General features: G+C 39.8%; 1 protein-coding gene and 1 long non-coding RNA gene across 2 annotated transcripts in view; one reads left to right on the top strand and one right to left on the bottom strand.

Annotated features, from left to right (window-relative positions):
- Window positions 1–21,127, bottom strand: part of LOC118156567 — a 754,908-nt gene that overhangs the window by 143,745 nt on the left and 590,036 nt on the right. The gene's annotated exons all lie outside the window — the stretch shown is intronic.
- On the top strand, window positions 3,105–19,552 carry TARS1 (threonyl-tRNA synthetase 1). The gene is made up of 19 exons (XM_035310709.1): window positions 3,105–3,140; window positions 3,500–3,580; window positions 4,860–5,050; window positions 5,834–5,957; window positions 7,057–7,178; window positions 7,391–7,508; window positions 8,345–8,409; window positions 8,491–8,569; window positions 9,144–9,290; window positions 9,753–9,851; window positions 10,562–10,728; window positions 11,242–11,404; window positions 11,487–11,624; window positions 12,385–12,462; window positions 15,799–15,899; window positions 15,982–16,086; window positions 16,919–16,991; window positions 17,738–17,852; window positions 19,074–19,552. Exons 1-19 carry the CDS (start codon window positions 3,120–3,122, stop codon window positions 19,220–19,222), a joined length of 2,136 nt encoding a protein of 711 aa, XP_035166600.1. The 5' UTR covers window positions 3,105–3,119; the 3' UTR covers window positions 19,223–19,552.

Consider the following 21,127-nt stretch of genomic DNA (forward strand, 5'->3'; position numbering starts at 1 on the left):
AAAAAAAAAAAAAAAAAAAAAAAAAAAAAAAAAAAAGCTCTGTGGTAGAGAACAAACTGAATCAGTATCTCCCTTCAGCCCTAAGTAATCTAAATGCATTATCCCCACAGCTGCAGGTATGAAGAGTGTCAAGCAGGAAAGTTGAAGAGGACCTGCATTCTGAGACACAGGTGGGACAAGCTGTCACTGTACAGACTATACTTACAGTCAGTGGGGGGTTTCTCTTACCAGAAAGGATTTTCTCCCTGCGAAGCACAAAGAAGCATCTCTTTTGGAAGAAGAAGAATGCTTAGCAGACTTAGGCAAACCCTGTGGCGCCATAAAGACTACTAGACTATGTACTGCAGTGGTTGTATATTAAACTGTCGTAGATAGAGACAAAGTTAAAACTGTGTCCCTCCATTGCATGAAAGACCAGTCATTTTTCTTACCCTCCTAAAAATATACCTGTTTTCTTTTTAAAATAAAGCCATGAAAATTGAATAAATATCAAAAGGCAAAGGCTTTGATTCAATTTTCCTAGAAATTGCCAATTTGAACCAGAACTTCAATTATTTTCACATTATTCACCGGTATTCTACAATGACAGCTTTCTGAAATTTTCCTTTAACTTCAAGTATTAACTTTCTGAATCCACATTTCTATGCTCACTCTACTGGACTTCTGAGAAGTATACTGCTTTGTTAAATCAGCCCAGGTGAAACTAATACAGCAGAAAACTGCACAAAAATATTTTGATTCTCAACACTGAAATTCCCATGTTTGCATTATTTTTTAATGAGGGCTGATAGCTCTCTCCTCGATGTAGGCTTCTGGCAGTCTGCTAGACTTTGATTCTAATAATGTATTTTAAACCCTGGATGTAAATGGGTGGCTTTCATAATGTTTGGTTTTTAGATTAGTTAGGAGCATACAAAGTTAGGAAAACCTCCACAGTGAATAGAGCTGCTTTAATGTATACCAAATACAAACAAAATTAGACACTTTTCTTTAGAGAAAAACCAGTGCTGTATGGTAAATTAGATAGGTATCTTTAAAAAGATGGTGCAAGTAGATGTTGCACATATGTTACACATTGTAAAATATTATTACAAAAAGTACCCCTTTCACTTTCCTTTGTTCCTTGTATTTTCATTTACCTTTTCACTTGTTTCTCATTCTCTTTCACTCTTCTCATGCTTCGTTTCTACCTTGATTAGCTGCTATTTTTAGTTTTCCTAAAGAAAATATAAACCTAATAACATAATTCCAGTCAAACTCTCCAACAATTTCTTCCAACAAATTTCAAATTAAGCAGAAACATCCAGACATTCATTCACCTGTCAATAATCACTGAAACACACTGAAATTAATTTGTAGTGACTTAGAACCCACTTGAGTCTAATCACACATCTTTAATTATTCTATTTAAGAGCAAAGCCAGGAAAACACTCATTCGTGTTTTTGTGTTTTATGCCATAAATCCCATTATATAAAGCTGAGAGTTGTGAACAGGGCATCCTCAGTAATTTTTTTTCCCAGCACTTCATGTTTCGCTGCTGCCACCTTCTGGCAAAAAAAAAAAAAAAAAAAAAAAAAAAAAAAAAGGATAGTTTTCCTACAGTTCTTCCAATCTCTTTCGAAATATTTAATCATCTTATTGTCATCTCCTTAACAGTATCAGTACATGTTTTTGTTCATTTAAGGATAAGACAATTTACCTATAAGTTTTTCAATGTGTTTTCTTTTACTCAGTTCTAATTCTTTCACACAAAAAGTGTTTTAGAATATAGTGCAAATCTAAAAATTAGTATTAAAAATAAACGTTCTCTGTATAATTAAATGATGTATTGCTACAGATCACCGTATATATTATTAACTGTAGCTGTATAAGAATTATTTTTTTTTTTCAGTATTTATGCTGCACATTTTACTTTTAGACAACGAATTATTCAGGTCTATTCTGTAGATCTGCTTCCATCTTTAAACTCATATTTACTAAACCTTCCCTTTTGAATATTTTAAAAAATATAAAAATATTTGCATTAATTAAGCTCCTACATTTGTGATCAAGCAATGTGGTCATGTTCTCACAACCATCCCTCACTCGTGCATACCCACTATGAGAAAACCATGCAAAACTGCTTATATTTTCTGACCATTTTTCTCACAGCACCTAAGGCCATAGAATCTGAGATGCTCTTACATTCACCTAAGAACATTTTAACTGAATGAAATACTTGAAAACCCCAAAGCTTTGTTGCAGATGAAGAGGAAGCTGCTAATACAAGCATCTTTGTACACGAGGAGGCAGTAGAGTCAGGCACCCTGCGGATGGCAGAGGTCCCAGCCCAGCTGTTTGCCTGACCTCTGGTCTCGACTCTTCAAAGGCCCCTTCCACATAAGGAGTCTATACCTGGATTTCTTTAAAATGTGGAGTTTTGTAATAAATACCTTACCTAAACCAAGTCACTTAGCTACTGGCTGAGTTTAACCAGATATACGAATGCTCTTGTATCCCATGCCTGCCAAGACAATGTAAATGGAAATACTACCTATTTTTACATTAAAACTACACTAGGGAAAGAAGGGGAGGAAGGTAACAATAGCAAAAAATGTGCCTGAATATTATGCCCATTTCTCAGAGAAGTCAGTGCCCTCAGGACAGAGCTAAGTGAAGCAGACTCCTGCGGTCCACATCTGACCCTCCATTCAGCACCTTCCTGCCCAGGTTATGTAGGTTATAACAGAATTTCTTCAGAATCTTTTTTTTTTTTTTTTTTTTTTTTTTTTTTTTGCTTCCCTCCCCGGTCCTGCCGCGGGGACACCGACTTCTCTTCCCGCCCTGAGGGTTGCTGACAGGAGCTCCGCCATTTTGAGCTGCGGGCACCCCCAGCCAGCCGCCACCCCACGGACCCATCCCGCCGCCCGCACGCCCCAGCATCCCCGTCCCGGCTCGGCTCCGTTCAGCCGGGCTCAGCCCTGCCTGGCGCTGCCCATCGGCCCCATTGGCTCGGCTCTGTGGAGCCGCCTCCGGTTGCATCAGCTTCGGCTGCCGGGAAGCGCCTGCGCGGGGTCCTTCCCTTCCCTTCCCGCTCCTCCCTCTCTCTCTCGGTGCCGGCTAGGCTCGACGGGCGGACATGGCGGGGGCTGACGGACAGGTGAACCCCGCAGCGTGTTGGGGGAGAGGGGGGCACCGGGGTCCTCTTGTCCCGGCTTCCCCCGGCTCCCCCTACACCGCTCCCGGGGGCTGCGCTGAGGCGGGGAGTCCCCGCGGCGGGCCTGGGGAGGGGCGGCCGCTCCGGCGGGAGGACGGGTGCTGGTGGGCGGCCGGGGCTGTTCCCCAGAAGTTTTTCCATCAAGTGGCCCCAGGGGTGACCCCCCAGCTCCGGGGAAAGGCAGTGGGGTTGGCACGATGTTCGATACAAGAGGCCGGCGGGGTGGGTGCCCCCGGTGCGTGGGGTTGGAGCGGCTCGCAGCGGCTGCTGGCATGTGAGGAAACGGTGTTTGCCCTCCATAGGTAAATGCTGGGGCTGAAAAAAAGGCAGACTGCGGGAAGAAGAAAACGAAAGAAGGGGCTGGCGATGAAGGGCGTACGGAGGTGAGCAGTCCTGGGGTCGTGGGGTGTTGGGAGACGCAGTCCCTTGGTTTTGTGTGCTGCTGGCCTCGCTGCGGTGCATCCCTGTGGTTTATTTTATCCACCCTTCCAGTGGGGCCTTTCCCCACTATTTCTTACTTCAGCAAAGTTTGCCTTGAAGTTACATTGTTGCCCTTGACAGCAAGTTATATCAGTGTAATGGGAGAGCAGCTGAGATTTCCACAGTTGCTGTTTCCTGATGCTTTTTGCTGTGCCCCCCCTTGCACCAGGAGCTCTGCAGCAGATCTCAGCAGCAATGAAAAGTCTGCAAAAGATGTTCTATCTTCCGTGTTTCGGGTTGGTATGAGTAAACGCATCTCTCTAACTGTGCACAGAGAGGGCCAGCTGCTAGCCAGCACTAAGCTGATCTGGCCTTGTAGCTGTATGACCTGGGCTATGCGCAAGCTGACAGCCTGACATCTTTATGTGACACGTAGACCAGAGGCACTTCCTCTCCAGGTGGCTCAGACTAGAGGTATTCCCTGAGTTTTCTGCCCTAATAATAAAAATCTACTTTTATGGTGAACTTCTACAGTCTTTTCAGATTGATTCAGGGTGTGATTTCCTCGTAAGGGGGTGTCGAGAGACAGGAGACCTTTTCTCCATTAACACCAGTGACAGGACCCGCGGGAACGGGGTTAAGCTGAGGCAGGGGAAATTTAGGCTTGACATCAGGAGGGGGTTCTTCACAGAGAGGGTGGTTGCACACTGGAACAGGCTCCCCAGGGAAGTTGTCACTGCACCGAGCCTGTCTGAATTTAAGAAGAGATTGGACTGTGCACTTAGTCACATGGTCTGAACTTTTGGGTAGACCTGTGCGGTGTCAAGAGTTGGACTTGATGATCCTTAAGGGTCCCTTCCAACTCAGGATATTCTATGATTCTATGATTCTATGGTTCTATGATCTTTGTCCTTGTGTAGTTTATTAAACCAGTATTTAATAAATCAATTTAAACACTGGTTTAATAAACTATGTAGTAGCTTGTTAACATATCTGTAGTTAATTAAACAGTTGTACAGCGGTGCATTTCAAAGTACTAATTATTAAGCTGAAGTCTTATATAGTTATTAGGTACTGAAAATGATTGCTTGTTAGATATATATAGCACACACACAACTATAGATACAGTCACGTAGCTCCTTGTGAAAAATGCATCCATTCTGTTTGTATTCTTGACATAATGTGATGTTAGAGTATTCTAATAATCTATTACATTTTTCTTTCTTTTTATTCTTGATGTAGCTAAATCCCTGGCCTGCATTTATCAATGAGCGTTTAGAGATGTACAATAAACTTAAAGCTGAACATGATGCACTCCTTGCAGAAAGAGCTGCTAATGAGAGTAAACCCATTAAAGTTACATTACCTGATGGCAAGCAGGTTGATGCTGAGTCCTGGAAGACAACTCCTTATCAAATTGCTTGTGGAATTAGGTATGATTCTATTCTGTGATACGCTTACTAATTTTTAGACAGATCTACATCTGTAAGTCATGCCTGTGATCATTAATGTTTGTATATGCAAAACTAGTTTGCGTGGGCCTGGGGAAGATGATTTTTCACTTGATTTTCAGTGAGAAGTAACATGAGAGTCTTTTGCTTAACTGCAGTTTTACTTGCATGGGAGATAGTTGTCAAAAAGAGCATTGTGCAGCTCCGGAAGACTCAAATGTACTTTGAGGAGGATTTGAACAAAACACACTGAACACCCTAACAGTCAATATTATTAAAGTAATTCCTAGAGGTGAAATATCTTTTCTTTTGATTATTTTTTCATGCTTAGGTGTCATGTTATTGGAATCTTCTCTGCTTTTATGATTTGGGCTCAATTAATTATTATTATTTTTCCTACTGGAGATGAACTATAAAGTCACTACATTACAAATGGTATCTGATAAGTTTTAAAAGAGAAGTTCTGTTTTCTATTGCAGTAGGATTTTGAAGTCAGGTTAGTACTTTGCCTCTAGCTCAAATATGTTGATGAATGCATGAATGTCTAGTATATAATGCAGATTTCCTCCTACATCTCTCAAGAGATGTGAATAGGATTTTCATAAATGTTCACGACTGGCTAAACTGCTCTTCCATTTGGAATTTATTTATGGCATTGTACCCACTCTGAGCACTCATGAAAATCTTACTCAACATGGAGGGTAAACCTGGCTTATTTCTACCTGCTGATTTAAAATAATTACATACCATGTATTTATTCTCTAGTCAGGGCTTAGCTGACAATACTGTTATTGCTAAAGTGAACAAGATGGTTTGGGATCTAGACCGTCCTTTGGAGGAGGACTGTACCCTGGAACTGCTCAAGTTTGAAGATGAAGAGGCTCAAGCAGTGAGTATCTTGTAATTAAAATTTGTTTGCCTTTAGATTTGCATTAAACCCAGCCTCTAGTAGTTATTAGCATCTTTACTGTGCTTAAAAGAGGAGGAGGAAGAGGAGAGAAAAGGTTTGCTGTGTAGGTACATATGCATTTTCTTCATTAAGAAGAAAATGTGATGCTGCAGATATTGTACATGTTGCTTTGTGTTAGTTAACAATTGGGCTCGCAGTTGCTATAGTTTATGCCAGGTCTGTTATATTTTCAACCTTCATGTTATCATAAAGTAGGTTCTTTGAGCTGGCCTCTTTAGCTTGACTGCAAAAGCAATGCTGAGTACAGAAGTACTGTCTACAGACATAAAAGAGCTGAGTAAGCTGCTCTTATTAGTTTTACATACAGAACATACTTTATTTCAGCTCTTCATTCAGCTAAATGTAGATAGCCATTATCTAGCCAAATTTTTAATTCCGTCTTTAGAAAAAGTTACTTGGTACGAGAAGCTGCAAACTCATCACAGAGGTCTTGCATTCAAACTTAGGGTTTTTATCATGACTAAATGATGGTTTTTGTGATATTTATGTCTTCTGATCCGTGCATATAAAAGCAGACTGAAGTCTTACAGATTTTGTTTCACTTCGTCAGAACTTAAGGTGCACTACAAGATGTAGTACAGTTTTTAACTTTATGAACTGTTCTATATCAGTGCAGGACTTGCCTTGCATAAAGTCTTCGCAGGACCACAGCTTTATGTTGAATGTGCACCTTGTCAGCTTCATGCTGTACATCAGCAGAGCTGATCAATTGATGTTAACAGTAAAGAAGAAAAGTTGTTGGGTTAGTTTCCTGACTTCTGGGCAAAACTGAATCATTTCAACAGCGGCTGAAACTAAGAATTATTTGCTATCAGGCAGAAAACAATTTTCCAGTGTTACTTTTTGGAATGTTGATGCTTAGGATGGGAGTGTTCTGGGGCTTTTCTGATGACTGCTCTAATGTGGGATCTGCATCAAGTACCCTTAAAAGCAAGCATTCAAAAAAAGTTTTTAATTAAACCACTGAGAAATGCATTGTGCATATTCATACTTGACCCCTCTTTTTCACTTCCAATAGGTATACTGGCACTCAAGTGCTCACATAATGGGTGAAGCTATGGAGCGAATCTATGGTGGATGTTTGTGCTATGGTCCACCAATAGAAAATGGATTTTATTACGACATGTTCCTTGAGGAAGGGTAGGTTTTGTATTATTTTTCAGGAGTAGGGAGATGGCAGTCACAGCAAGGGTTCTGTTATTTTCTTGTTACCAGAACAAAGCCATCTGCACTACTGAAGATGAGTTTGTTCTTCACAGTGTGTCCCAGCCACAAGCTGGTACAATGCAACCAGGTCAGAAATTGCAAGTGAAAGTGAGAATGATTCGTTCTTTTGTGTGTGTTTATTTTAGGGGTGTATCAAGTAATGATTTCTCTGCTTTGGAAACATTATGCAAAAAGATCATGAAGGAAAAACAAGCTTTTGAAAGACTGGAAGTTAAGAAGGAAACACTACTTGAAATGTTCAAGGTAGGCTGTTTTATAATGTTGTTACTACCATCACACAGTTAGCCAAGTGTTCTATTAGTGGTAGAAGGTCTCTCAAATTAATTTTTAGAGACGTTGTGTTCCTACAGACTCATATGTGATATTTAACTCTAAAAAAATGAGCAAAGGCATCATTTAAGTTCTCAGGAACGCACATTAGATTTTTCTGCAACTGTAAGAACTGTAGGTCTTCCACTGGGTGACCTTGGTGGTATCTTTGAATCCACGTTCTTCATTTATTTCCCATGGATGTAAATTTGCAGTTATATATAGATCATGTGTGGTTATGTTATGTGCCCATATTGTATTGGCTGTACTAAAATGCTATGGTGATGCTACAACTGCATTTGCGATGCTCTCAGTAAGCTTCATACAACATTTTTTTTAGAATAAAGACTTCTGGGAAGCTCCAAGCAACAATAAAAGCTGATCTTTCTCTTTTGTACCTAGCTGTAAATAATTGTCTGGCATTCAGAGATACTCAATTTTCACTACTGAAACATCAGGAGACTCACAGTGTTATTCAGGTTGGAAACAGTCCAACCTCATGCGCAGGGCAGTGTCGACCAAGGGCGTTGTCCATTTGGGTTCCAAATGGACTTGAAGGTTTAAAACTTGTTAGTATGGAGACTGTTAGTATGGAGACCTCTGGGCAGCTTGCTACTCTTTTTGACTGGAGCACCAATACTGTACAGCTATCTTGCATAATCCTCTTTTGATGTAGTACAGCATCAGGTTTGCAAATAGTTTAAACTGCTTGTCAGCCCTACTGCTTAACAAGGAGTTAACAAATATGTGTGGTGTTTTTTTTTTCTCAGTATAACAAATTTAAGTGTCGCATCCTGAATGAGAAGGTCAATACTCCAACTACAACAGTATACAGGTGATTACACATGCATAATAATATTACTGGATAAAACTCGCTGGGAGGAAATATACTAAATTAATGTTTTTCTGTTCTTAGGTGTGGCCCCTTGATAGATTTATGCAGAGGGCCTCATGTCAGACATACTGGCAAGATAAAGACCATAAAAATTCATAAGGTAAGGGCCGAAACTACCTTAGAAAAATGTGTTCATTTGAAAGTATGTTGCTGTCTTTGGGCAATATGACAGCACATTATCCAAGAATGTAATGCAAAGTGGATAGCCTGGCCACAAACTCAATTTAACCAATTGGTGAAGGGTTGTGTGCTACAAGAATAATATTCATGTGGTGCAAAGACCAACTAACTATGTGGCCAGGGCCTTCACTTCCAGTGCAGATCAGAAAACAATTATTTAATTCTTGGTTACATTGTATCAGCTAGAGTTTTTTTTTTTTCTCAGCTGATGGTTATAGCCAAAAGTGAGTAGTTCAGTTGGAATAGATGGCTACAGTGGGCTATAAAAGAAAAAAATACTGAAGTAGAGCTCAAAAACATTTTTACATATTGTCTTTTCTTTCTGTGTTTTTCTCATTGGTATTTATAATTAAAATTCTCCTTTTGCCATAGTTACTCTGTTATATATAGCAATTTTTTAATGATTACATGCCTTTTCACAACAGGCAGTAGTAGTAATTTGTGGAGGCTACTCCTTTTATTCATCATTTCATTTTTTTTTTTTTTGCATGCAGAATTCCTCTACCTATTGGGAAGGCAAAGCTGATATGGAATCACTCCAGCGCATCTATGGAATTTCATTCCCAGATGCAAAAATGCTGAAGGAGTGGGAGAAGTTCCAGGAGGAGGCTAAAAGCAGAGATCACAGAAAAATTGGGCGGGTGAGACAGTCTGTCTGGTAATGTATTTCACAAACACACTGTATACATGACCTCATAACTAGGAGCATCTCAAAGACAGCACTTGGCTGCCACAACCAAGATGTGACACGTCAGTATTTTTAGTCAAGTTTCAAAGCCAAGTGCTTTTCCCTAGAAGAGCATCAAAAGTACTAAAGTAAGCAACTTATCTTTAGAGCTTTCTCTCTTTAAACATAATATCCTTTGTCCACATATTAACCAGTATATTACCTGAACACTTTGGCATGCAAAACATTCCACTTCAGTCTGTAGGCAATGCTCATTCCTACCTGGGTTGCTACAGCTTGTTCCCAACGTGGGGACAAAGTTTTTTTTTAACTTTTGTGATGCCCAGTCAGTAGTAATTAATTTGTGAACATTCTATGAAAAAAAAAATGGCTGTACAATTACTACTTATTTTTTTCAAATAATATTTTTCTGCAGGACCAAGAACTGTTTTTCTTTCATGAACTCAGCCCTGGGAGTTGTTTTTTCCTGCCAAAAGGAGCTTACATTTATAATACATTAATTGAATTCATCCGGGTAAGTAATGTGTTTTGGAAATCTTACAGAAGAAATTGCTTTAGAAAAATGTGTAACAGTATAAAATGGTGTAACAGTATAAATTGAGTTGAATTGAAGGGCTGTTCAATATCCTAGTTCTGTAAGCCATGGTACTAAAGAAACCTGTTTAGATTTGGTGTTTTAACAACCTCTGCCTGGTTACATTTTTATTAAAACTTTATTAACCTGCAGTTAAAGCAGTGATAATGTTGATCTGTAGTATGGATTCTGTGACAACTAAAAGTACAGCTAAACTCACAATACAGTTGTTCCACAGAGACTTGTCGGTTTCATTTGATAAATGTATTTAACTTGACCTTGTGGAGTTATTTGTTATAAAAAAATAAAATAAAAAAATCCTGATCTACCTGTTGCAATATATAAAAATCTGTATCTTGTTATTTTATGTTTGGGCTGAGATGTACTACCAAGTGTCATTGATTAATGAGAGACTGCTGCTTTGCTTGCTGGGAGGGAACTTGTTCTTCTTGCTCAGTTGTTTGGGGGAAGGGTGGTGCTGGTAGAGGGAAGGTATCCTGCAATCTCCAGCTTGTTTTTCTTTATTTATTTTCCTGAGTCATGGACTTCAATAAGGCAGCACTTCCATGTTTTTATGGCTGCAGATCAAAGGCTGAGTACCATTACATTTGTTTGCTTATTAATTATTTTATGTACTGGGTCTGTTTTAGAGTGAGTATCGAAAACGTGGATTCCAGGAGGTTGTCACTCCAAATATTTTCAACAGCAAACTATGGACAACTTCAGGGCACTGGCAGCATTACAGTGACAACATGTTTTCCTTTGAAGTAGAGAAAGAAATCTTCGCTCTGAAGCCTATGAACTGTCCAGGACACTGGTAAATACACATAGCAGTAACTACAATTTATCAAAGATTTTTTTTTTTTTTTTAATCAACACTGTTTTCCTTTTCTGCTTAATTGTATAGATAGCCATCTTAAGGCACTCATATCTGACATGTTTTCAGGAGCACTGTAGTTATGAGGTTTTTGTGCCTATGAACTCTCTCTATTGAGACCCTGAGAAATGTCATTTTTCCATTATTACAGTGGTTGTGTTTTAGAACTGAAGCTTACCTTCGTGCTAAGAACTCTGGATAACTGAACCAGCTAGCAGGGCATTGTCAATTTTGTTGCAGTTTAGCCATTCAGGTTTTAATGCTCAGTTCAGGACCTGTTACCTTCTCTGGGTGAAGTGGGGGAAGCATATCAGCTATAAAAGAATACCTATTTTTTGTTTCTTTTCTTTTCCACTGAAAAAATAGTTGCAGATGACTGTATTCAGGTTACATCATTAACATCATGGGCATTTAGTAATGCCTGTTATTCAAGTAATAAACTTTTTCCTTCAGCCTTATGTTTGATCATCGTCCGAGATCATGGCGTGAGCTGCCATTACGGTTGGCAGACTTTGGTGTTCTGCATCGCAACGAACTGTCAGGAGCTCTCACAGGACTCACTCGAGTACGTCGGTTCCAGCAGGATGATGCTCATATATTCTGTGCTATGGAGCAGGTATGGGTTGCTGTTAAATGAAATCGGGTATTAGAATGGCTGAATTTTCCATAGTTCAGACTTTATTTCCATTCTTACAAAGATTGAAGAGGAGATAAAGAGCTGTCTGCAGTTCTTGCGTTCCGTGTATGATGTCTTTGGATTTTCTTTTAAACTGAATCTCTCCACTCGTCCTGAAAAGTACCTGGGAGATATCAAAGTATGGAATGAAGCTGAAAAGGTAAATAATTTTATTAATTTTCTATATGAAAGCAAGGTTGCAGATGGAAGTCCTGTAAGAACATAATGCCTTCTGGGAGGTAACACTTGCAACTGGTTACCTGAGAAATGTAACTTAATAACACTCTTCAATTCCATCTGGGTACTAGCAATAGCTTTCTTAGGCACTCCACACGTGCCCTTATTTTCCATACAAAAGCGATCTCCATGTCACAACCAAATTATGTCTCCTTTTTTTTTTATAATTGATTGAAAAATTGAAGGTGGGGGGAGGGAGGATGAAGAGACCCAATTCTGACAGCACCTGTATATATAATAAGACTGAACAGTCTTCCAAAAAACAGTCTGTTTTCACAATTAAAGTGTTAGCCCTTGCAGATTCAGTGGTTGGCAGGAGACAGGGCAAGAACAGACACTAGATATACAAGGGTTGGTTTCTCTCTCAAGATTTACAAACTTTGAATCTATCATAAAAAGTTCTTGCATCCTAGCTAATGCTCCTTGTTTAGCCTCTTCTGAAATAGATACATCAGCTTTGTTTAAATATGGAGTAAATTACTTAAATTGATCTATTTTAGCTGGGACTCTTCCAAAACTCGCCTTTTTCAGAAAAGTAATGAGGTGGATAGGAATGTGTTGCAATAGTTATGGGGAAATACTGGAAGTCCGGTAGTGTTAGATGTCTGTAGCAGCAGGCTGACTTGATGCTGTGACATGGAAACAAATGAGAAACACTGAGTGTATATTTCCTTTAACTCTAGCAACTGGAAAACAGCCTGAATGACTTTGGTGAGAAGTGGGAGTTGAACCCTGGCGATGGAGCTTTCTATGGACCTAAGGTTAGTATGTTGCAATGGACTTCTAGCTGGGTTAGGCTTTTAATTCTGGTTGAAAGAGGTAGACAAAAGCTTATACAATTAATTCCTTGCTTTCCATTCACTGCAATGTTAGTGGTGGGGACAGCATGCAAATACTGTTCTTCTCAGTACGGCAGAGGAGCACAAAAAAATGCAACTTTTTGTCTTCATACAATCATGCTATCTGCAGATATACCCAGAAAGATGTGTGTTAGGTGCCTATTAGTGCAGAGTGTTTGCCAGGCAACTTACATAAATACCTGCCAAGAAAAAGGAATGCTGCTTTCAGTTAATTATACAAATACAGATGGACACAGTGCTGTTAACCTATGAAGAATGTTTTTTATATCTTATTATGAGAAAGGGGAATAAAATACTATGGTGTTGCTCTTGTTTTTTTTTCATGTCTTCTTGGTAAAGACAGCTTTTATTTTCTACTCATTCCGTACATTCCCTTCCAACGTAATGCTGTAGCTAAATTTTTCAGTGTCAGTATGTCTTTTTAAAACATTGGTGCTATTTAGTTTTGGCTTGAGGATACAGAACAATAGTGATTCTTAAAGTGAGAAATTGGTACAAGCTGAGATTGTTGGCTTGCACAAGTACAAAGCTTGGAGTATCATAGAATGGCTGGGGTTGGAAGGGGCCTTAAATCTAGTTCCAACCCCCTGCCTGGGGCAGGGATGCCACCCACCAGTCCAGGTTGCCCAAAGCCCCATCCAGCCTGGCCTTGAGCACTGCCAGGGATGGGGTAGCCACAGTTTCTCTGGGCAGCCTGTGCCATGGCCTCACCACCCTTACAGTGAAGAACTTCCTCCTCACATCTTATCTACATCTCCCCTCTTTTAGTTTAAAGCCATTCCCCCTTGTCCTATCATTATCTATTTGAGTAAATAATCCATCTTCATCATTCTTATAAGACCCCTTTAAGTATTGAAATGTCTCAGTGAGGTCTCCCTGGAGCCTTCTCTTCTCCAGGCTGAACATCCCCATCTCTCTCAGCCTTTCTTCACTGGAGAGCAGCTCCAGCCCTCTGAGCATCTTCGTGGCCCTCCCCTGGACCCATTCTAACAGCCCCACACCCTTCTTGTGCTGGGAGCCCCAGCCCTGGATGCAGCACTCCTTCAAGTGGGGCCTCACAAGGGCAGAGCAGAGGGGCACAATCCCCTCCCTCCCCTGCTGCCCACCCCTCTGTTGGTGCAGCCCAGGACGCAGTTGGCCTTCTGGGCTGCAAGCACACACTGCTGGCTCATGTCAAGCTTTTTGTCCACCAGAGCCCCCAGGTCCTTCTCTGCAGGGCTGCTCTCAATGCATTCTTCTCCCAGTCTGTGCTCATGTCTGGGATTGCCCTGACCCAGGGCAGCACCTTGCACTTGGACTTGTTGAGTAGAAAGGGAAGTTTGTTGTTGTTTGTGTTTGTTTTGTTTTATATAGTTATCTAATATTTTATGGTGGTGTTTGGCTGGAATTTTCTGTTTTCCCAGCTACATAAACTCTGACTTACTTGACAGAGGGAAAATATTCTGTGATTTTTATTTTTTTTCTACATAGCTTTAATACTTGTTTAATTAATCAAATACTTGTTTAATTAATCAAACTTATAAGCTATTCGCTGCTTAAGCAGAGCTGAGTAGCTTAGTGGGAGATGTGAACAGGAGGTGGCAGTGTTGGATCAGTATTACCAAAGCAATTGCTGCATTACAAGTAATCCTTTTGGTGATCAGTGACTCCTAATGCAATGATCTTGTAGAAAGCAAGTAAAAAGGAAATCCTAACCCTGTCTTCATACTTACAAAAAAAAAAAAAAAAAAGAGAGAGAAAAAAGAGAAAAATGATAATAACCTTAACATTGTTTATTAAACAGATTTCTGAAAAAAAAAATCTTCCATTTGTTGGCATGGTTTTGTAGCTGTAGCTGCACTAAGTTTTGCTGGTGGGTTTTGTTATTAATAAATATCCTTGCACTGGTTTTCCTCCTAAGGAAGCTCTTTGCTTTGATTTGCTTCCTGTTTGCACAGATTAAGTAGAACTTTCCAGAAATTTTGATATCTTTGAGCATAAGGGCACAGAGCCTTACAAAGTTGCTTGCAAATATTTCCCTAATAGACGCAAATTTTGTCTAGCTTTATTATCAGTCTAGTAAACTAGTTCTGTTTTTTTCTCTGTATGCTAATTGAATCAATTTCACTGTATAGGTTGCAGGTGGAATGTGTTGTAACAGCTAATCATAACTTGAAATGCAAACAAGATTTAGTAACTTCCTCAGTTCATTTGAAAGGGGGCAAATATCCACAAGAACACTTTGTTAGACTTATACTTGCTCCTAATACACTAGCTAAAGTAAAGTGAGCAAACATAGCTTTCTGCTATGATTTTAATGGAAACTGGTTAAAGTTGCATTGTTAAGTGAAGCTCTACATCCAGGGGACCTTTAAACCAACTTGGAATATTTTTTTTCTTACTCTCTAAGTGGATGATTTGGAATTAAAGATGATTGTTAATGACTTTGATGGAAACTCTCTGGTGAGTAGCTGAACTATGATAGACTGGCTTCTGAATGCAAAATTTTTGATCAGTTACTATTTAGCTAAGTGACTTTTGAAAGACACTTACTGCTTCTGTGAGTAAAACAGTGATCTGTTCATTTGGTACATAAGTTAAAATAAGGTAAACAGCCCCAACATATAGCCAGACCAGTATAATGATGAAGAAGAGGGCAATTCACTAATTAAGTAAGGTCCAAATACTATGAATGAACTGTTTTCTAGCAGTCTACTTGTCTAACTTCTATCATTAGTATATCCAGGATTAAAGTATAAGGTGCAATAGATAGAACAGTCTTTACTGTAGATATTCACAGGCAGACCAAGTGTCGCTAAGATCCCTGTTGGTAAGTGGACTATTTAACAGTAGGATGTGCATACTGCGTCCAGGATTTTTGGTGATTATTGCTGAGTTCTGAGCCAACATCCACAACTGCCCACCCTCCCTTGATGTGCTGCTGAATTTACTCAGTGAAAAGACTATGAAAGTCCCATGAAAAACAAAGCAAACTCACAGAAAGTATTGAGGTATTCAATGTAGTCTGTGAAGTAATGTCTCTCCACCTGCTTACCTTGTTTTTAGTTCTAATGATGTTTCCATCAAAACTTGCAAATCATTTTAAAACACGCTGAAGTGAAAGTATGTTCTCAAAAAACATACATAGTTCCTCTGTACTATGAGTGAAAGCTTCTGTCTTAAAACAGTGAGTTTGCTGTCAGAGTGACATGCTTGTATCATAAACTCTTATAAAGTTTCAATCTTTTGTTTCCTAAGATTGACATTCAGATTAAAGATGCCATCGGCCGCTACCACCAATGTGCTACAATCCAGCTAGACTTCCAGCTGCCGGTCAGATTTAACCTCACCTTTGTCAGGTAAGCACAGAAGCTGGTGATCTTAACTGCTGTATAACTTAACTTTTCTGTCACTTATATGTGTAACTAACTTCATTCACAGCCATGATGGTAATGACAAGACAAGACCAGTTATCATTCACCGGGCTATCCTGGGATCTGTGGAGAGAATGATCGCCATTCTAACTGAAAACTATGGAGGCAAATGGTAACGTTGGAAAGTAGATTTTGAGCAAACACTTTTAAATGGAGGATAAATTGGCATACAAGAGTCAAGAGGGTTAATTTTATTTCCCTGCTACAGAGGCATGCTATAGGTATACTACAGGGCAGTCCCTTCTGAACCCCTTTCTTCAGGTATAAAATAATTCTATGTATGGTAGCCTATACGTGATACCAGTCTTGCATGTGCAGCATGCAGCTCATCTGTCTGAGGTGTGTATCTCTCACCTTGCTCTTCCAGCTGTACCACACAGAAGAGAGTCATGGTAATCTCCTGTATCTGTGATGGAATCACAGAATCATAGAATGGCCTAGGTTGAAAAGGACTTCAAAGGTCATCTAGTTTCAACCCTCACGCCCCCCCCCCCCCCCCCCCCCCGCCCCACTTGGGGCAGAGTTGCCAACCACTAGAGACTAGAGGAGGCTGCCCAGAACTGTATCCAGCCTGGCCTTGAATGCCAGGGGCATCCACAACCTCCCTGGGTAACCTGTTCCAGTGCCTCACCACCCTCTGAGTGAAAAACTTTCACCTAATTTCTAACCTAAATCTCCCCTGCTGAATTGTTGTCTGTTGTAAAACACAGCTTGAATCCTCAGGTCAAAAAGTACTTTTGCCCCTGCTGCAATTTTTAGACACTCAAGTTTTCTGGAAGGTAAGCTGTAACTTGAGCATAATGCTGTCATCACATCTCAACCCAATCTAAGCTGCTGGCTTAATTAATCTCTCATGTAGATTTTAGTCCCATCTGTTAACAGCATTTTCCATATTGAAAAATACTAAAAGTTATATAACAACTTTTCTTATTTCTTTATTGAAGGCCACTCTGGCTGTCCCCACAGCAGGTAATGGTGGTACCAGTAGGACCAACATGTGATGAATACGCTCAAAAGGTGAAGTATATGATTTAGGGGTGTGTTTTTTTTTTTTTTTTTCCCTGTTTCAGAAATGCTGTATTTAGCTGAGATACTCAGTCATTAATTATTAGTAGTATTTTTCTGAGATAAATATTACAAGTCTTTGCGTATTACATTATATCACTTGTATATATTACAATGACAATAAGCTGCTGAAGTTTTAGAAGGATTTTAAAGAGACATTGAAATAAATTTTGGGTACCCAAACATCAAATACTTATCTTTGTGAGGTTTTTATTATTGGAAAGCTCAGATTTACAGCTAGAGGGAAAAACTCTCTTACACTTCAAGTTCCCTGCAGCCATATCCATCCTGCAGAGCAGTAAGAAAGAGAGGTCTTATCTTTAGCATTCAGCAGACATTTTTCTATATTTCTTTCAAGCTCATGATATATAAATAAGTCTGCAAAATAAATAAAAAAAAAACTTATAATTGAAAGCCTCACCACACTGCTGCCATGTACAGTATCAAACCAGAGTAACTGTTCACGCCGAAACATTAGATATTGACATAATTGCTCACTGATTTAATTGGTGTGTACTTGTACGATAGTAGGCCTTGTTTTGTTCTCTACAGTAGGCTCATCACCAAGGCTTGAGCCAATGACAATGTCTTTGGTTTAGTGGAGGTCAGATAGGCTTGACTGGCTTAACTCTACAGGTCACAAATAGTTCATCATCACAATTTATCCCGCTGTGACAGTTTAAATACTTTTTCCATAGGTCAGACAGCAATTCCACGATGCTGGATTAATGGCAGATATCGATGTAGATCCTGGGTGCACACTGAACAAGAAGATCAGAAATGCTCAGCTTGCACAGTATAACTTCATTTTGGGTAATGTATAGTGAATTTGTTACCTTATCCTGGCTGACTTTTTGAGACGGGTGCTCTGAGCAGGTGGTAGTGTTTTAGGGCCACAGGTCCCTGTTGTGTGGCCCAAGGCATTGCTGCTGCTTTAGGAGTTCTTTGCTGTTTTCTGATCAGCAGTGTGGGCACATTAAATCTACTGGCACTTGTCACTCAGATTGTTAATTGTGATTGTGAATTATTCCTTCCCCTTCTTGGTCCCCCCAGTAATTTATGCTCTCATTTCAAGTGTAAAAGTAGTACCCTAAGTTCACTTCATTCTGCTGTGGTGCATTTCTGAGCTCTGAGGAGACTTGCAAGAAAAGGTGATGCAGGGACAATTAGAAACTGACCCTGAAGCACATGATTTGAAGCAGCACCAACGTCATGTACTTAACTTGAGCTCTAGCATTGACCTTCCATCTGTGGGCAAACCATGAAAGTTGGAGTCTATCAAAGAGAAACTCACTCTCACAGTAATTTACAGAATTGTGAATAAAGTTCTTCTGTTATTTAAAACTTTAAGCATATGATACAGATGAGATGCAACCACATTTTACTTTGAAAACCACAAACAACTAGTCAGCCTGCCAGGAAAAAAAATCTCACCTAACTTACGTTCAGAGGCTGTTTCAAAAAGTTGTCAAATATCTGCAGATGAGCAATCTCCCACTAAGTATAGAAATGCAGTTTCTCATAGCTACCTCCAAGAAGATTACATAATTTTTTATTAGTAATGCAACATACAGATACAGTCTTGGTACCTATCAATGCTTAATTTAAATAAATAGGTTTGGGCTTTGCCAATAAGCTGTCTTGTTTCTGTAAAGCAAACAAATAGCTCTTGATTATTTACAGTCAAGCTGTGTTTCTAACCTTTGCCCATGGAATACTCCTACATTTATTTTTCATTTCAACTTTGTGGGTCTTTTTACTGTCAAGCTTGGCTTATGCAGTTTACTCTTTTCTTTACTCATATTTTGCTAAATTGCTATTTGCAAAATATACTAAAACCTATGGAGATGAAGTCTATTGGCTGTCACAGATCTAAGTTAGGGGAGCTGGGAGGAGGGCAAATGAGAATTTGTTGTTGTTGTGTTGTATGCTTTTTAGAATGCTCGTTTAACATGCCTGTGTTTTAAGGGAATTGGTAGGCAGTATAGATTGTTGAAAGTAAAGTTCATGCCTTTGCATCTTGGTTGTTTCTAGTTGTTGGTGAGAAGGAGAAGGCCAGCGGAACAGTTAACATCCGTACCAGAGATAACAAGGTGCATGGTGAGCGTACAATTGCTGAAACAGTGGATAGACTGCTGCAACTGAAACGTTCTCGATCCAAACAAGCTGAAGAGGAATTTTAACACCACCTGCTCTACCTGGCATAAAATAATTCTGGTGTTCCTAGCTTGGTTAACCACAGATTGTTTGTACTGTATTGGATTGGCAGAGATCTTTAGTTAGACATGTCTCTTTTTTTGTAAAAATCAGTTTCTCACCGACCTTGAAGTAAGATTTCTTGGCCTCTGATCAATGACAGATGAAGCAAGATGACTTTGTGTGACTGCAAGAGAAAATGGAAGTGTTAATTGGGGATATCTATAGCACTCTTAACTATCCTATTAAAATAAAATACATTTTGGTAAGAACTGTTTTTCGTGAAAGTTGAACAAGAAACCTCAGACTTAAGAAACTGCATAGAAGCCCTGTGCTGCAGCAGCTTTGGAAGTATCTCCTTTAGCAAGTCTGTTGCTCTTACACTAATTAAATACATTGACACTGAACAGTTACAAGGGCTGGGAAATGAACAGAAGTCTCCCAGTTCAGCATGTTTTGGTGCCTCTGGGAGGTCCCAGCTCTCACTCTGTGACAGTCCAGCAGTGGGGCTGTCTGCCACACAGCACTGAGCTGTTAACGAAGGCCAAGCTCTACCCTTCTCCAAAGGCTGCACCTGAAATGTGCTCATTCTCAGTAAGCTCCTTCTAGCTGCAGGAAGGGGTATGAGTGGAAGAGGTACGGAATAGTAGGGCTAAAGCAGCTAAGAAAGCCAGGATCCTTAGGTTTTGGGCTTTTTTAGACATGCCATTTTTTTAATATGGTACAGTCCCCTCCTGTGGAACACTTATGTACCAAGCCTCGAATGCAGGGCATCACATAGCAGCCCGTCCTATCTCACACTTTTATTTTTCTTCCTCCTTCCCTTCTGGCTGGTGCCAAAATACCAAATGGCTGTCACTGCCAAAAAAAAAAGTGTATTTTTTTTTATTATTTTTTTTATTTATTTTTATTAACGGACCTGAATGGCTTCCAGCAGTGTTTAATGAGTGTTCTGAAAAGAAAATCTACTCTAGATGGTAGTAAATACAGCCAAAATTATTGTTACACCCTTAGTCACACAAATCTGAAGCCAGGCGAACTATCTTATCATTTGAAAACCTCCAGCTCTCATTTCAGCTTTTTCTCTTACCTTTTCCACATGTAATGATACATTATATTAGCCTTTGAACCAATGTGAGTTCAGTCTCCCCAAACCACAAGCCCAGCTAATTTTAGCAAAATCTATTTCTGGCCCCTTTAGACTAGTAGCATTCTGTCTAACTGCTATGAGTAAAAGGGAAAATTGACTTTCCACTGCTTTACTGCTTTCAAAATTATTTCAGTGACGGTGGAGTGAGTTTAAAATACCTCAGTCTGATTGTCTGTATTTTGCATCTGCTTTACTCTGCTGTGAAGTGACTGTCACTTGTGCAAAAGAAAAGGGCATCGTCGGATATCAGCTGTCCTTGTGGCAAGAGAACTTCATCAAATTTAGATGTTGAAGCAAAACCAGAGCAGAGTCTAGCTCCATTTCTCTAGGAACCATGCTTTGAGCTGTCTTTCTGATACTCTGGTGTATTTGCTGAGTTTCAGAGAGCCCTGCCTTTTGTTTTATAGGTGTCCCTGTGCGTGCTCGCATTAAGACGTGCACTGAGAAAAAACTGCTGCGAAGTGCTGGCCACTGCTGTGTGCATCAGTACTACTACGTATAACTCAGTAGATGGCAGTCTCGGACAACTTAGCCCTTGACAGAAACCTCATTTGTGTAGTCCATGCTGATAGCTTCCATAGCTATCTGTCAAAAAAAACAATGTAACAAATACAGATGTACATAAAAAAAATACATTGCTAGAAAAAAGACATAACAGGACAATCCAATAAAGCATGTACACACCCCAAGCAGGATGTGGATCAAACTGAGGTGTCCAAACCCAAATTGTGATGAGTGCAGG

The sequence above is a fragment of the Oxyura jamaicensis genome, chromosome Z (genome assembly GCF_011077185.1).
Source record: "Oxyura jamaicensis isolate SHBP4307 breed ruddy duck chromosome Z, BPBGC_Ojam_1.0, whole genome shotgun sequence".
Taxonomy (NCBI): domain Eukaryota; kingdom Metazoa; phylum Chordata; class Aves; order Anseriformes; family Anatidae; genus Oxyura; species Oxyura jamaicensis.